This window comes from Propithecus coquereli, unplaced genomic scaffold, assembly GCF_000956105.1.
Source record: "Propithecus coquereli isolate 6110/MARCELLA unplaced genomic scaffold, Pcoq_1.0 Scaffold12, whole genome shotgun sequence".
NCBI classification, from domain to species: domain Eukaryota; kingdom Metazoa; phylum Chordata; class Mammalia; order Primates; family Indriidae; genus Propithecus; species Propithecus coquereli.
This window is the reverse complement of record NW_012136080.1, coordinates 6173970-6191904: the sequence shown is the minus strand read 5'-3', so window position 1 is coordinate 6191904 and position 17935 is coordinate 6173970. Positions and strand designations below refer to the sequence as shown.

At 39.6% G+C, this 17935-nt stretch overlaps 1 protein-coding gene across 3 annotated transcripts in view; it reads left to right on the top strand.

Annotated features, from left to right (window-relative positions):
- The window catches only part of OXNAD1 (oxidoreductase NAD-binding domain containing 1), a 39962-nt gene that overhangs the window by 11231 nt on the left and 10796 nt on the right, over window positions 1–17935 (top strand). For 2 of the 3 annotated variants that reach the window (XM_012663668.1, XM_012663678.1), the window contains 3 exons: window positions 416–542; window positions 828–891; window positions 11375–11481. In XM_012663668.1, the coding sequence (XP_012519122.1) occupies window positions 424–542; window positions 828–891; window positions 11375–11481 (290 nt within the window). In that variant the 5' untranslated portion in view covers window positions 416–423. Of the gene's footprint in view, window positions 1–415; window positions 543–827; window positions 892–1362; window positions 1481–11374; window positions 11482–17935 lie in introns of those variants that run through there. The other variant, XM_012663687.1, reaches the window with a different exon arrangement.

Sequence of the window (17935 nt, the reverse complement as noted above, 5' to 3'; positions counted from 1 at the left end):
CAGTAAATTGGCCTCTCTTTTGTACTTTATATAACAAGAAATATTAAAGAGTTACATAGTGCTCTTTAGGTGGAGTACAATTATCAGGCAGTTATAAAAATCTCTCCTCTTCTATAGTAGCATAAGATTAGTCATATGAACTTGGTCAGAGATTTTGGAAACCAGTAGAGAAAATGAATATTTGACAGCACCAAAAATTACGTACATATGTACCGGGGCAATACCTTGAATCAACTCTAAATAGTGGCAGAAACCTTGTCAAGGTGAGGTTAGGCTCTTGGTTGCTTTGCTAGTGAATCAACTCATAACATCACCAACAGAAATCCAAACTCTTCTTCACTGGCTCCTAAGATAATCTGATATTTCTCCACTTTTTCTTAAAATAATTTTAAATTTCGGTTTCATGTTTGCCCAGGAAGTACCATGGCCTGTCCTGCTGTTTTGATTCCTGGGTTGTTGCGAGGCTCTGCTGGAGCCATCTGTGCTCAGGCCCCTTTATTGAGATTGACACCCAGCACTTTGCGCTACCTTACTCTAACCAGGTAAGTCATTAGGCTTCAGTGTCATTTGAGGTTGATTTTCAGAGAGACTTGACCTGTTGATGATTGTGGGAGGCATGTGAAACTCCTGAAAGAGGTAACATCTTGGCTTAAATGGGCATGCCATCAGATCATTAAACTTTACTTCAGTGGAAATATTCACTGGCCATTTTGTAGGCTCCATAATGTTATATTGTATTTTGGATAGCCGTGATGTTATAGGAAAAACTAATTTTATTATTTTTATGAGGATAATATTTAATAACCTAATTTTACTCTCTGTTAAAGTGTAATGCAATCCATAAGGAAGACTGATCACTTGGAGAGAACTGCAAGTGTGATTCGCCGGGAGGTTTGTATCTTTGGGGTATGGGAGGTTTTTCTGGCTGGGCAGTTTGTGCACAATTATGACTGGTTTACAAGTAAGGCATTAGATGAGTTTGGTCCCTTTGAAGGACAGTCAGGAGCAGCTTGTTATCGTTCTGTTCAGAAATTTTCTGAGCAAGACATATGATAACTAATTTGAAAAGATGACAGAGAAGTACTTAAATTTTTCTTTTCAAAGTTGGAATCAATGGATTAACTTTTAAGGAAGAGAGTATAGCAGCAATTGAGGGAACCATCCTCACAGGTATGATGTTTAGGGTTCTATTTTAGGGATAGAATTACTTTTAGAGCCTACATTTTATGAATGGCTTACATTTTCTTTTTCTTTCTTTCTTTTCTGTTTTTGGCACCATGTCTCAAAGTCTTTGCTTTAGAACAACATCTCATTTCATGAAGGGAGAAAGCACTAACATCTGAGAAAGGAAGGTGGATGAACTTTTGTTACACTTCTAATGTACAGATTTTTCCTACTATATTCAGACTGTAGAAAACTAATCTACCACCTGAAGGGGTGTCAAGGGCTGATAAATAAAGGATCCTCACCCTTTACCTCAGTGAGTAACCCCATTTTTATTTAAAAACATAAATTGGATATTGATTTTGCTTTTTTTGACTTTCTCACATATTCACATACATTTAGCTTAGTGTTGTAGGGCTATTTGAAATAACAGTAAAAAAAAAACTATTTCGTATTAGAAAGGATTATACACTTCCACAAACATAGTCAGAAATTGTATTGTGCTAGTTTCATTTTATGTATTAATAGAAGGACACCCTAATGTAAAGGTGTATCGTTAGGCTCTACTCTTAAAGCCAATTCTACTTTCAGAAAATTGCTTTGGGACTGAGGGTGCTGTGTTCGTTGATTCAGCTTTAAGTCGATGTTTGGTTTTTTTTTTTTTTTTGAAAAGTCTGTAAAATTAGTTCAGAAGAGTTGATTTATGAGCGTGTGGGAAAATACACTTTTCCCAATGATGATAAATCTGAAAATACTTGTTTTTGGTTTGTTCAACAAACAAAAATGCTGATTCTGTAAATGTGAGGCTTGTTGGGATTTCGTTTTAAAAAATGAAGTCCTTGTCGATTGTGAAGAAAAAGTGGTTTATTTAATTGGCTTGGACTATACTCTTTCCTGTTGTATTTTGAGGCAGGTAGAATTAGAGCAGGGATTGAAAAGCTTTCTATAGAGGGCCAGATAGTAAATGTTTTAGACTTTGTGGGCCATGCTGTCTTAGTTAAAACTACTAAACTCTGATTTTGTAGTGTGAAAACAGCCATAGACAATATGTAAACAAATCGGTGTGGCTGTGTTCCAATAAAACTATTTACCAAACACCCAGATTTGGCCTACAGGTAATAGTTTGCCAGCCCCTGAATTAGAGTAGTCATTTCAGAACTTTACAGTACAAAATTATTGGTACTTTTGGGGGATCATTTTGAGCCAAGTTTAGGTAAACTACAAGAAAGTTAATGTAAACTCTAATAGTGTGATTGAAAAGTTGTGAATTTTAGTGCCCACAAGTCAGAAAATTCAAATCATAGTAGTACCTTGGAGGAAGAATTTTTATGTTGCAACTCTTCTCTTCTATTTCTAATTTCCATTCCTCTCCCAAACAGAATGAAAACTGAAAAGAGATGGGAGAAACTGGAGAAAGCTAGACGATGTCTGGGGCTCCCATGTCAGCAGTGTATGGTCATCAGAGGCTCGCCCCAATCCCTCCAGAGGGTGCTCCTAGCCATAGAGTAGGGGCTCAGCCTTGGACTTGGTGAAATGAACAGCAGGTTAGGCTGTAACAGAACTAGACCATCTGCTTATAATCTCGTCTTCCTCTCTTGCCTGTAGTTCGTATAGCAAGTATGTTTTACAAAACTCCCCACGTCATTTGCTTTTCCGTTTAAGTTCATAAGGTAGCCTCATCTGATTTTACAAAGAATAAGCTGAGCCAAGGAAATGTCTCCCAGGGATAAGGGAAGCTCCAGATCAGAATTCATAGGCCAGAGGACCCTGCTGCCACTCCTGGAGTGGGTAGAGAATAGAGCACTCACCTAGAAATGTCCTTCCAGTGTTGGTCTTTGTAGTCCCTCTGGAAAACTTACTAACATCATAATATGGGACTATAAATGTAACCAGTCTGAGGTCATGCTGATGCAGGAAACTGAACTCTGAATTGAATGACATTTGACTGTTTGTGTTTAAGTCCACATTTTTTTCCCTAAGAATCAAAGAATAAGCAGTCTGAGTAACCCTAGAAATGTCAAGGAGATAAGAGTAGAAACATTTCATGCTGTAAATTTTGTTCAGGCAAGACTAAAATTTTACTGGAGGAGTCACTCCATGCTTGGCTGCAGTAGAGGGTTAGCCCACTGAGCAAGATATACTCTGTTCATCAATTTGATGAGAAAGTTTGGCAATGAAAGAATTTTTAAATTACTAATTCTTATGTATCCATTTATTCATTTGCCAGACACTGGGCTAGGTCCTGGGGTTGCGGCATTGAATATGATAGACAAGCCCCTTCCTTCAGATTTCTGTGGCACTGATTTTATGTACCTAACTGCCTGTCCTGCTACTACTTAGCTATGCTCAGAATTTAACTGGATAGTGTCTAAAATATAGTGGCAGTGCGTTTCACTGACACACTTGTTCAATAAATTAAGCAATCTAAGAGGTGAGGCTCTTTCCATTTTTCCCCTAAGGGACCCAGTCAAATGCAGTGAATTTTGTTTTAAATTCAACAGACATATACTGAGTACCTGCTATGTGCCCAGCCTTGTTCTGGGCACTGGGGTTACAACAGTGCATCGGGCAGGCCAGGCCCCTGCTATATGTGGAGCTTCATTCTGGTGCAGATAATCCCGAGAATGTCAGGTGTGATATACACTGTGAAGGAAATAAAACAGGGTTATGGGAGGCAAGAGTGCCTGGGGCAGGGGCAATTTTATATCGGTATATAACATTTGAGCTGAGATTGAATAAAGAAAAGAACCAGCCATGTACACAGCATTTGTCCCTCACTAGAGGGACTGGTGAGAAAAGGTTTTGAAGCAGGAATGAGCTTGGCATGTTCAGAGGAGAGTAGGTTTGAGAGAGGATGAGAGGGAGACAGGAGCCAGGTGGTATAAATCGTGGCCTTGGGTAAGGAGTTGAAATTTTATTCTAAGGGTGATGGAAGGTTTTTAGCTGGGAAATGAGTAATTTACATTTTAAATGGGTCTTTTCTTTGCTTGACACCAGACTGGAAGCTATTGACATAGTCTCAGGAGAGGTGATAGTGACTTCCAGTTGGGTGGTAGCAGTGAGGATGGATCTGGGACAGAGGTAGAGCTTGTGGGTTTCACAGAGGGTGATGGGGCGTGGGGGGATGGTTTGTGAGAGGAGAGGAAACCAAGATGGATTTCCAGGGTTTGGGTTTTGAATAATCTGGTAGGTAATGTGATGATGGTAGCATCTATTTGCTAAGATGGAGAAGAACAAGTTTAGAGGAGGGGAAATACGGAGTTCAGTTTTGGAATAATCTGGGTGGGGGTGGGCGGGAGTAGACAGAGTTACAGATGAAACAAGATTAGCCATGAGTTTTATCAACTCATATCAGCTCATATAAACTCATATCGACTGTTAAATCTGGGTCATGATGGTTCATTATACTATTTTTACTACTTTTGTATTGTTTGAAAATTTTCATAATAATAAAAAGGAAAAAAATGGGAGAAAAAAGTTCTTTGTTGGATGTGTGAAGTTTGAAATGGAAACTCAGATAGGCAGTTGGATATATGAGTTTGCAGTTCACTGCTGGGAATAAAAAGTTTAAGCCATGTAGAGAGTAGGGGAAGAGGACCCAGGACTCAGCCCAGGGCTGTGTCAACACTGAGAGGCCAAACAGAAGAGCAAGGGCCAGCAAAGGAGATGGAGAAGGAATATCCAGTCAGGCAGGAAGGAAATCAGCAGAGTGTCCTTGAAGCCAGGAGAAAAAGTGTTTCAAAAAGGAGAGAGTGGCCAACCATGCTGAATTTGGCTGAGAGGTCATCATTGGATTTACCAAAATGGGTAACCAGAATGACCGGCTTTAGTACATTGCCGAGAGTGACAGCCTGACTGGATTGTGTTGGAGAGAGAGTGAGAGATAAAGTGGAGGCAGGACCACATACAACTCTTGAAATGTTTTGATGTGAATGGGAGCAGAAAAGTGGGGTGATAACTGGATTAAGGGAGAGGCTTATTTTGTTTGTTGTGTTTTGAAAGCAGCAAAGCACTCAAGTGCCTGGATTTAAATCTCTGCTTTGCCACTTGCTAGCTCTGGCCTACACAGGTTTCTCATGTGTAAAATGGGGATAATAGTAATACCTGCCTTTTAGGGTTGTTGTGAAGATTGAATGAATGAGCATTTGTAAAGTGCCTGGCACATGGTAAGGCTGTCTATAGGTGTTTGCTGCTGGCGTTGCTATAGAGCTCACATGTGTGATGGAGAGGGGAGGGGAGGGAGTGATACGGGAGAGGTGACAGTTGCTGGAGTGAAGGCTTGAGGAAGCAGAGAGGAGACTGGCCCAGGTGGACAGGTTAGCTTTTGGTAGGAGTAAGGTGAGTTCACTCATCATTCCAGGGTATAGTGTTGACCAGCATAAGCCCCTGAAGAAGTAAAATTGTTTGGTTGACAGAGAATTTTGTGGTCTTTTTTTGTCAGTAAGTCACTTGAGTAAAATTTGCTTTTAAAAATCAGATACCTACACATCAGATTGGTATTTGGCCGCCATTTAAGTAATGTCTCTGGGTCTTGGTGTCCTTATGTGTGAAATGACATACTATTCTTGATAGTGACTAAAGTTTCTTTCAATTCTGAAATTCTCTGAGCCAAAACTACATTTTTGTCTTAGGTTATCTCTAATCCTGCCTTTGCTTAAATTTTTAAGCCAAAAAATGAATGAATGGGAGTGAACAGGGAAAGTTAGCCAGGTTTCCAAAGAAAGACCTATTTCCTGTACAGAGACTTTTGCATCAGCATCAAAATATCCTACATAACACCAGCTTTTAAAATAAGTGTGATGGAATTTCCTTTCAGATGCTGATTCTGTCTAAGCATTAAAAATATGTACTAGTAAAAATTGGCAAATGTGTTGTTATTTTATTGAACAGTAGAAGAATCTAAATGTTATTTTATGGGAAACTTCATTTCCTGCCATGTGTTTTAACTTAGGACGTGGCTAGTTGAGGTTTTGGTTGCAAAATCTTTTGATCCATTAAGTATAAGAGCAAATACAAATATTAAAATATGTAGTTTCTCCATTACATTTTGCTCATTCAATAAAAGTAATGAAAGATTGGCATGTAACAAGGGCCACGATTATAGATCCTAATTATATGAACTAGCTTTGGAATAAAATAAATATTTGGTCTTCAAAAAATTTTTGTTAATGTTTTTAATCCATATTGCTAGAAATATTGATATAGGATACAGTATTCGTATTAAGCAAATAAAGTGTTAATAATAAGAGGGAGGCATGTCTTTAAAAATCATGAATTCTGCAAGGCATTTTGTGTTCTAGTTGTAATAGTTTTGTCCAGATTATTAGGACAAATAGCAATGGATATATCACTGTTTGTATTACAGGTTGAATATCTCTAATCCAAAAATTTGAAATCCAAAATGCTTCAAAATCTGAAACTTCTAGAGCACCGACATGTTGCTCAAAGACAAAACTCATGAGAGCATTTCAGACTCCAGATTTTTGGATTAGAGATACTTAACTGGTAAGTATAATGCAAATATTCTGATATCCAAAAAAAATCTAAAATCCAAAACACTTCTAGTCCCAAACATCTTAGAGTAGGGATACTTAACCTGTAATACCAATAGACATAATGCATCTGGGAAGATTTTTTTTATTATAAATAGTATCCAAATGAAAATATGGCTTAATAGAAATTGTAGCTTTCTTTCTCTTCTTTGAATTTTATATTTGGACATTGGGAAATGATTTCATTACACATAGTCTAGCATTTGATTATGAAGCATTCTCACATATTTCAGCTGAAATTCTACTCCCTTTGCAGTGATTATAAATGCTGATTTCCCTGCCACCAGGTGACTCTTGTGGATTTGTTTAAAGCTTATACATACCTAGTTTTGTTAAGAAATCCAACAGATGCCAGTTAAGCTGTAAGAAATAAAATAATCTAGCTCTTGGCTATGTTTTAACAGATTATAATATTGAAAGAAAATAATGAATGCTTATAAAATAACATTTCTTTTTTTGTAAACATAATGGGAATAATAAAGTAATGGTGAGATCTCTGCTGATTCTTATTACTTGCCTTTGTAATGAGATACTTAAAATAGAATGTGTGGCAAGCAGAGGAAGGTACCAGTTCTGCTGAAGAAATCTCTGACCTCTTCCACATTATTGAACATAAACCTGGATTTTCTGTATTATTACCCCCCCAAACACACTGTTTTTTAAACAACAAAAAGCTGAACATCTACCAATCATTGTTCTGGAAACCAATTTTAAGTGACTTTAAGTTAGAGTTTTTATTCATTCTGTAAATCCTTACTGAGCTTTAGTGTATGCTGGGCCCTGTGCTTGATCTAGGGAGTTGGTTCAGATCTACATTCTATCCAGTAGCTGACCGCAGGAGGCTATGGTCCATGTGGTATAAAGGCATGTTTGCAATTATCTATAATTTACATTAGTATGGCTAAATATGATAAGAAAGGCAAACATTATATTAGTTCAGTTGAGAGGATAGAGAGAAGAGGGAAGACCGCAGGCAGGGGGAGTATTTGAGCAGGGCCTAAGGGTGAGCGGAGGTTGGAAGACAGATCTGAGGGAGCGTGGTGTATGCTGAAGCACTTAGGCAGAGTTTTGGGAGGTGGGCAGGTGTTAGGTACCTTTGAGGACTGACAGGTTGTCCAGTTTGTCTGGCACACCACTACCTCCCAAGCAGGAGCTTGAGCTGATATGAGTTAAATAGGCCTTTTAGCAGTTTTTTTATAGTTGAGTGGTAGGGAGCCCTTGAAGGCTTTTGAGCTGGGAATAACTCGGTGAAATTGGAACATTAAGAATATTTGCCTTTTGGCTGCTTTACGAGACACAAAAAGGAAGCCAAGGTAGTAGTTCAAATGAAAAGGAAGAAATTCTCGACTTAGGATGGTAACAGGTGGGCAAGGAAATTAAAAGACATTAACTGAATTCATGGAATGTGGCTGTGTTAGGGACAAAGTGCCAAAAAAGGCAAGTGTGTTTGTGTTTGTATATCAACAGAAATATATTTGACTGTATCGAGTCCAAGAATTGAAATCCTGGGGCTAGAAAGAAGCTAGTTTTGCAGGGCTCCGTGAGGGCGGGGCAGCCTTCTCCGTCTCTGCATCCCCAGTCTCCCAGTTTCAGGCACCATGCTTAAGAAATGTGGAAGGAAGGAATATGGTGGATTGAGTTGTATACATAAGTGACTTTACCTCTGGGACAGAACTGTCAGATGATTAAGGATCTACCCGACCTGGATTTGAATCCTGACTTGGCAATTCCTAGGTAGGAGATCTTGAGCAAGTTCTGCAAGATGGAGGATAACAAAACTATCTTTTGGGATATGATATAATTAGTTATATCAACTGAATGAATTAATACACATAAAACGTTTAACCTAACATCTGCTATATACGTGAGATAAGTGCTCCTCAGACATTAACTGTTTTTACTCATGGGGAGAGTAGATGTGAGCCTGTGATTGGCAGAAAAGCAATGATGAATTGTCACTGGGGTTTGGGAGCAGTAGCCGGTGAGTCCTTGAGGTCCTGAACCTAGAGGCTGGGAGTAGGAGTGAGTCAGTTTAGGGAAAGCTCCCACTGAGGAAGTGGGAGAAGGAATGGTAAAGGAGAAAAGAAGGACCAGGTCGGAGATACAGGAGGGGACCTGAAGAGTTCAGTGTTGGCTATCACAGGCAAAGAGACTGCTTCAGTGTGGAACGTACCAAATTCAGAGATCAGGAAGTACAAGAACTGAGACTAGACATTGAGTTTGGTTGTTCAGGAAGACATTGACCAACCTTGGAAGTGTAGTTATAGGAGAGCAGAAGCCAGATTCCCTGTGGTTAAGGAGAACATCAAGGAAAAAGGGAAGATTCTATAGGCTAAGGAAGAGAGCTGATCATCTCAGTGGAGGAAGGGATGAAAGGCAAGACTTCAAAATATCTTTTTTTTTTTTCTGTCTCTATCTCTTCCATGGAAATAAAATATCTTAAAGACAGTATAGCTTTGAAATTGGCACTAGCAAAGTAATTGATAGGCTAGGGTGTACCTGTGGTACCAGCCCACCACTTTGCACGGCTCTTTGTTGTCGTCCATGTGAGCAGTCCTCCTGGGGTGCACTTAAGCCTGTAAGGTCCTGTGCAGCAGCACTGGTACAGTGGCATGCATATTAAAAAATGAATAAAGTATAATATGTAAAACAAATACTAATTAATTCTAATTAATGCAATAAAATACAGTTATGTGTTGCTTAATGACAGGGATATGTTTTGAGAAATGCGTTGTTGAACAATGTCGTATGAACATCATAGTGTACTTACATAAACCTAGATGGTATAGCCTACTACATACCTAGGCTATGTGGTATAGGCTATTGCTCCTAGGCTACAAACCTGCATAGCATGTTACTGTCTGAATACTGTAGGGAACTGTAACACAATAATAAGTATTTGTGTACCTAAACATAGAAAAGGTACAGTAAAAATACATTATTATAATCTTACCAGACCACCGTCGTATATGCAGCCCATTGTTCACTGAAAAGTTATGTGGCACATGACTGTATATTATAACCAACACTTAATGAGTTCTGTGGGCCAGCAGTGTTATAGGTGCTTTTGCATATATCATTTAATCCTCCCAGCAACCCTATGAGGTATAGGTGTTGTTCTCATTTTATAGTTGGGGGGTGCCCAGGTAACTTGCCAGAGTCACACGGCTGGTAATGGTGGAGTCAGGATTAAATACCAGCCGATTCAGCTGCAAAGCCCATGCTGTCAAGAGCCATATTCTGCAACTTCCTTTATTTTGTTTCTGAATTGCTTAGGCTGAGCAGATGCCATTAGATGTCATGTCTAATGAAGCAGGAAGATACTAAAGAAAGGAAAATTGAACATGAAGGAAAGGGCTGGTGGTTGTTGGTGGAGCAGTGTTTCAGAGGATCAAGAGCACAGGGAGAGAGGATCAGTAATGGAAAAATCACACCACTTGCTCTTTGGGAGAGGAAGAAGAGAGGATTTGCAAAAATACAGAGAAAAAGGCAAGAGATTTTGCAGGAGAGATGGAAAGGTAGACAATTTAAGGAGATATTTTGAGGTGGTGAGGGAGGCCACTTTCCATCATGAGAATTTTCCAGTGGATTTTTAAAAATGGTCTCCCACTGATTGTTTAATTAGACCCAGTAGTCCTATTGAAGAAAAGGGCCTGAATGAGCTAGCATTAGGGTGGGACATTCATCGACCTTGACAGATTTCCAAAGCACTGTTTGGTGGAGCCTTGACGGTAACACCCTCCAGGAGAGGGCTGTATTTTGGTCAACTGCTACTGAGTTGATTTGCTGCCATAAGTGGAGTTGAACAGAAGTAGGAGATTGAGGAAAGAGTCATGTTGTCTTTTTTCGCCACTTGGGAAGATATCCCAGGTTTAGGGGAGGAAGGGAAACACAAAGCAGTAGAAAGAATGAATGAAGGAAATGGAGACGTTTTGACTTTGAGGGGTGCTGAGGCATGGATGGCACTTACCTGAGTAGCCCCTGCATCAGACCTGTTCAGGGCTTTCCAAAAATCAGATATGTCATTTAGAGTAGTGCTTCTCAGACAATCTGTAGGGAAGGGCTCTTGTTGTTTTAGTATGATACAAAATGAATTAGAAAACAATGAATTAAAAAACCAAAGACATAAAGAGTACAAACCCAATTTGTTTTCTATTACTAGATTCAAAAGACACACAATTACTCTGTAAAATTGCTAAAAAAGTTTCTAAGTGCTTACTTTTAATTTCTGCAATTAGCTTGTGATGGACTCCTGACACACTCAGAAGCAACAGGGACCCTCACTGATGGGGACTGTAGATGCCATGCATGGTTGTTTACAAGGTTCCCGTTCCCTGAGCTCTTCCCAGAGTGCCTAGCCCAGTGCATGGCACATGATGGATACTCATCAAATAAATGCTGGTTAAGTGGTCCCTTTAAGAGACAGTTTTTGTGTGCAGAATAAAATTAGTATGATGGACGTCTCTCAAAATGATGTTAATTAAAATTTGTTCACCTGGTGGTAGAACTAAAGCAAAGTTATACTTTTACCTTGTTTGGCAGTTTTCAAAAACCACATCTTACTAGGTTTCCAAAAACCTTAGTTCCTGGAAAGCCACCATTTGTCCCTTGCATTGTGTATGTACTAACATCAGCCACTGTTCATCATTTGGTTTTAGATTGTGTCAGCAGCTAAGGTGTGCGCGGCTGCCAGTGAGTCACCATCAGTGAAGAGCCTCTGCTTGCTTGTTGCTGATCAAGACTTTTCTTTTAAAGCTGGCCAGTGGTAAGTGGGTTTTCTTTTTTCCAAGTGCGTACATTCAAGAAGGTGCCATTAGATAGAAGGAATTATTTTTTCTTCTGGAAAGGACTTCTGTGGCTAGCCATTCCCCCATGGGAGAGGAATTCTCTCCATCATTTCCATTCAGGATGAGCCTTTTTTTGGCATGGAGCATCTGATTCCTTTCCTGGCCTCAGAGCCTGCTTTGGTTTTGAGCCCATGGCTTCCTCAGTTATATATGAAAATTGCTGTCTTGCATTTTCCAGATTCAAACAAAGCAGCTAGTTGTAGTCCATGGAACCAACAGCTCTGATAATTACATTCTGTAGGAATGGCTGCTAACAGAATGCACCGCTGTAATCTAATCTGCTTGAGTGATGTGTTGCTAGGTATTCATATGTTTTTAAAAATTAGTATTATGTCCAGTGCAGAGTAAACACAAAGCAGCCTGAAAAGGAGAGTAACCAGAGATGTCATCACAGAGCTGACCACTCTTGACTGGATTCTTGTGTCACTTATACCTTGTCTGGGTTGAGTTTAAATATTTTGCTTAATTTATTATGAGGATTTCCCAGTCAGGCCCAGCCCACACACACAGAAATCATAAGTGTGTCCCATTTGACTCTGAGGACTAATTAGTATGCTGATAGGATAACAGCCCAGCTGTCCCTCTGTTCCTCAGATGGCCTTGCTGAGCTGCAATTCAAGTTGAATTGTAAAGAAAGCAACTTGAATTTCCCTAGGAAAGGTGTGTTTGGGTGTGTGTGTCCTTTATTTAAATAAAGCATTCATTTCTAAATGAATTTCTGGCATGTCAGTCTTGATAGTATGTCTTAGGAGTCACTTGACTAATTTTGGCAGTCCATCTGGAAATGTGGTTTTGTTAGAAGGAGGATGTGTGATAATAGCAAGTGTGATAATAGCAAGAGTTAGCAGTCTTGTGTTAATAGTTTGCCTTTGAATTTAGAACTAGAAAACAAGATGCTGATTGCAATAATTTGCGTTAGTGAAGCAATTTACTGCAATCTTTGCACATGTTCAGTGATACATATTAAATGCATTTTGGCTGTTTTAGGGGGTGGGCAACATATTTACCCTTCAGAAGTGGTTTAGCAGTTATTACATTGAAAGTGGAAACTTTAATTGTAATGATTCGTTTTTCCATATTTCCCTTCTGTGGAAGTGTTTCGGTTCTGTGCACGGCATTGTCTTTGTGCCTTCAACTCTGAATTTTGCCAAGACTCAGACCCTCATCTCCTGGTTAGAAAAGGCCTGTTATAGTGCTGCCACCCTGGTATGCCTGCAAGTATATTAGCACTTGCAAATTGCAGGTACCTGAGAAGAAAAACGTCATTATTCCCTAGTGATACAGGGGTAGAAATGGAGTCTCATTGAGATTCCCAAGATTATTCGAGGCTTATGTTATCTTACCCCATTGAGTGGATTTGGTCATTTCCCTAACTTTAGGCCTGATTTTAATATGTGCCTGACACACTCCTGCTTTAGAGGGCACATTTGCAGGATGGTTATCACTGGCTGGTTAGTGGTGACCCTTTCCCTGCCAGGTGTCAATCAGCATTCATTCTTGTTGCCTGTGCCCTCCCCTTTTAAAAGATTGCACTCTTACCATTGACTTATTATACGGCTCTAGGGTTTGAGAGTTCCTTTTGATATTTGACCTTATGAGTACAGAATGAGTACAGAATGGCCATTTTGGTTAGATTGGCAGTGTCTATCGCTTTTGTGCTGTTGCTAGGATGGTTTTTGCTCCAGGCTCTCTCAGATCATCAACTTGGTAGCATCTCCATGTGGTACTTTGGAGAAGAGGGCAAGGATTAGGGAGAGGGAGTTGGGATATGGCTGCCACGCATTTTGTGTAGTTAGGATTATCAGAGTGGAGAGCTGCTGGAGGTACAGGATCACTGTTGGGCTCATCTCTGGGGTAAGAGATGGGACCATGCTCCCACATCTCTGCTTTCTTGACTGGTAGCCTCCTCTGATGCCTACTAAACTCTGAGGATGAGGTTCCAGGCCCAACTCTAAATAAATGAATAATAAATAAATAAATGAACAAATGGCTCTCTGACTAGCTGGAGCTTTGGCCACAGATCTCCATGTAGATAGACACTTTCAGCGTAGACCAGATATAGGCCACAGGGTGCTCTTCTTATACTGTTGCTGTGTAATTATTGGGCCCTCCTGTACTGGGAAACCAGCTCGAAGAACCCTAGCAGTCCCATCCAGAGAGAAAGGCCAGAAGAGGAAACCACCTCAAAACATTTCTCACATGAGCAGTGCTAAAACCTTTGTGCTCTGAGGCCTACCAGTAGGCCTGCTGCTTGCTTAGCAACTCTTTGGTGAGTCCTACCCTTGACCAGAATTCCTCCTTCCGGGGGTAGAAAGATTAGCGTTCTCTTTTGGGGCTGGAGCATGCCACCAACAGTTCACATGCAATGTGCTGCTGCCCTCAGTTTCCAGATTCACACTCTGCTGTGGCACTCGCTGCCTGCCTCCAGCAGTGACTGCACTGCTGTGGGGGGACCCCTCCCAGAGGGGTCCATGTCCCCCTAGTGCTCTGGAGACTGCCCAGCTCATGTGCTTCCTTTCTACCTGCTTGGTCTGTGATGTGGGTGGTTTCCTTATTACTCTGGGCTTCAGTTTTCATAGCTTTAAAGAGGGAACAGTAGTATGTGTTTTGGGATATTTAACGTGTTTAACACAATGTCTAATGTTAACTTTATTCATTTGTTTTTATTTTTTGTTATTGCTAGTAAGTATTTCACTCGGTCATTTAGATCATCTGTGCTTGTGAGGTCCAAGGGATAGATTCCAGTTGTTAGCTCCTTGGTCAGTGTCCCTGCAGTGAAGCTGCTGGTTGGAGGAGCAGCAGTCCAGGTAAGAGTAGGTGAGTGCACGTCGCCACCACAGCACTGCTCATGCCTCAGTCAGTCCTCAGTCCACATTTGGCTGTGCATAGGGTGCCGCCTGAGAGGAAGCAAGTCCAAAGCATTTCTGCAGCGAGAAAAGGAATTCTTGGTCCTTGTGTGTCTCTGACTTTCTATGGGATAACATAGTTGTTATGCTGGAAAGAACTTTGGGCCCTATTGAGAGAAGGTGGACACCAAGAAGAAACAGATTAGAGAAATAAGACTTCACCCTTACCCTTGAGCAGCGCTGCTGCATTGTAGACATTGTACAACCTGTACAACTGTGTGCAGCGGCCCTGACTCTTACAGGACCACACATAGAAAGTGTCGCATTCCTTGGAGTCTTTTCAGACTGTATCATCCTCCACTGCTTATCTGGTAAGCACACTGTCTCTTAAGACTCAGTTTAAGGGGCATCTCCTCTGTGAAGTCTTTCTTAATTCCTCCACTCTTGATAGAATTGACTCTTCCCTTCTCTGCCTGCCTCCCCCCACTCTAAGCAGATTTTATCAGAGCCCACTTAATTGTATTTATTTGTTAATTTTCCTCTTTGTAGAGTGGGTTTATTGAGGGCAGGAACATATGTGTAGCTTTGTACCTCCAGCAAATACCACAGTGCCTGTACATGGTAGGCAGGTGCTCTCTGTAGTGTTTGCACAAGTGAATGAGGGAGGAGCTCTGAATACGGTGGCCAAGGACTGAAGAGTTTTGGGATCTCATAATATAACATTGTCATTTGGCCATAGTTTGCATGGCCACTGTGTGCTGGGCACTGAGGCTGCCTCTGGGCAGACATGGCTGCCTGGTGTGTCAAGGCATATGTGGCCACGTTGCCTCCCTACACGTCTAGGCCCCTCCTCTCAGTGCTGCGTATGCTCACTTATCTGGGTGCAGTGGGTGCCTCAACTTGTGGCTTCAAGAGTGCCAGTCCTGCACAGGGCATTTTTAAAGGTATATGTTTAAAGCTTAATTTGTTCTTGGACAGATGTATTGTAAATATGTTTTGTGCATGTTTCCTTAAACCCATTCCGACAGTGTTTTTATATAGTTTGAATTCTTCTTTATCATTTAATGAAGGAGTTCTTTTTTTCCAAAGGTTGCTTGCCAGAGTTACTAGAAAAGAGTTCCCTTTTCCTCACCTGAAAGAAACGTCTTTATCAGCATCGAGCAGCAGAGGGCGATGTAACTCTGGAGATGAAGCAGCAGAAGTAGCTCATTTATTTTTTTAAACATGGAAATAGTAGAGATTTTGTATACCTCCTCTCTGAGAGCATATAGAAGCTTTTGTAATAAATACTAATGATAGGCTTTTAAATTTTTATTTTGTCTTAAATGAAAGGAAATTTAAAGTATTCATGGAAAAAAGTCAAGTGAAAGTAGACCAGTGACCTTTTCTGGAGCACTTCCCATCCAGAACTGATTTTTTAAGACTATTATAAGTGGCTGGATATTTAAGGCCATAGATTAGAGGAGAATATCTTTTAAGGTCATAGATCAAATCAGTAGAGAACATCTTAGGCTTTTCATACAAGCTTGCATATAGGAAAACAGCTTGGAAAAGATGATACTTTTTGTTCTTTGATGGCTAACACCTGGATTGGATGTTTACATTTCTTAGGCATGGGGATAATTTTTGTGGTCCCAGGTTCTAATAAATTTTATTATTGTTATGTAACTAGGTTTGTTGCAATTTCTAGAATCTCCACTAAAAAAGAGTTTCTGTAGCGTGGAATTATTGAAGGCTTGAAACTCATGAGAGTTCTAGACTATAGGAGTGTTGTTAGAAGAAAAGAAGAAAACAGAAAACTTTTGGAACTTGGAAGCTACATCAGCCCATTTAATTCTGGCAAATGACAGTGAGAGTGTTTTTGTTGGTTTTTCTGTTGCCCTTTTTTTTTTGTACTTTAAAAAAAGTATATTGAGATATAATTCACATATAAAATTTATACATTTAAAATGTACAGTTCAGTGGTTTTTAGTATATTCACAGAGTTGTGTAGCCATCAGCACAATCAAATTTTAGAACATTTTCATCATCCCCAAAAGAAACCCTGTACTTATTACTCCCCATCCTCCTGTCCCCTTAGACAACCACTTTCCATCTCTATGGATTTGTCTATTCTGGACATTTCATATCAATGGAATCATATCATACGGTATGTGATCTTTTTGTGACTGGCTTCTTTCACTTAACGTGATTTTTCAAGGTTCATCCATGTTGTAGTATGTATCAGTACTTCATTCCATGGTATAGATATACCACATTTTGTTCATATATTAAGGGACATTGAGATTGTTTCCACTTTGGGGCTATTACGAATAATGCTGCTCTGAACATTTGTGTACAAGTTTTTGAGTGGACATATATTTTTATTTCTCTTGGGTATAAACCTAGGTGTGGAATTATTCATATGGTAACTCTGTTTAACATTTTCTAGCACCACAAACCTGTTTTCAATAGTGACTGTACCATTTTACATTCCCACCTGCAATGTATGAATGTTCTAGTTTCTCCAGATCCTCACTAACACTTGCTATTGTTAGTCTTTTTGACTACAGACATCCTAGTGAGTGTAAAGTGGTAGCTCATTGTTTTATAGTTCCCTAATGACCTATGAATGTGGGACATCTTTCCATGATGCTCTATGATGTTGGGCATCCTTTCATGTGCTTATTAGCTATTTATATATCTTCTTTGAAGAAATATTGATTTAAATCTTTTGCCTATTTTTTATTTGGATTGTCTTTTTATTACTGAATTGTAAGAGTTCTTTATATAATGTGAGTACAAGTCCCTTAGCAGATATATTATTTGAAAATGTTTTTTCCCATTCCGTGTGTTGTCTTCTAACTTTCTTAGTGATATCATTTATAGCACAAAGTTTTTAATTTTGATGAAGTCTGGTTTCTCTATTTTTTCTTTAACCATTGTGGTTTGGAATGATATCTTAGAAACCACTACCATGAAGATTTACTCCTGTGTTTTATTCTAAGAGTTTATAATTTTATCTCTTAACATTTAAGCTTCTGCTCCACGTTGACTTAATTTTTGCATGTAGCCTGAGGTAGGGGTCCAACTTCATTCTTTTGCACGTGGAAATTCAGTTCTCCGAGGACCATTGTTGAATAGACTATTCTTTTGCCATTGAATTATCTTGACACCCTTGTCAAAAATCAATTGACCATAAATTTAAGAGTTTATTTTTGGAGTTTCAGTTCTTTTCCATTGATGTACATGTCCGTCCTTATGTCAGTGCCACAATATCTTTATTACTTAGCTTTGTAGTACCTTTTGAAATCAGGAGGTGTGAGTTTTCCAAATGTATTCTTCTTTTTCGAGATTGTTTTGATGATTCTGGGTTTCTTGAATTTCCATATGAATTTTATGGTCAACTTGTCAGTTTCTGCAAAGAAACTACCTAGGATTTTGGTAGGTATTACTTTGAGTCTGTATATCAGTTTGGGAAGTATTGCCATCTTAACAATATTAAGTCTTCCACTCCATGAACATGGGACATCTTTCTATTTATTTA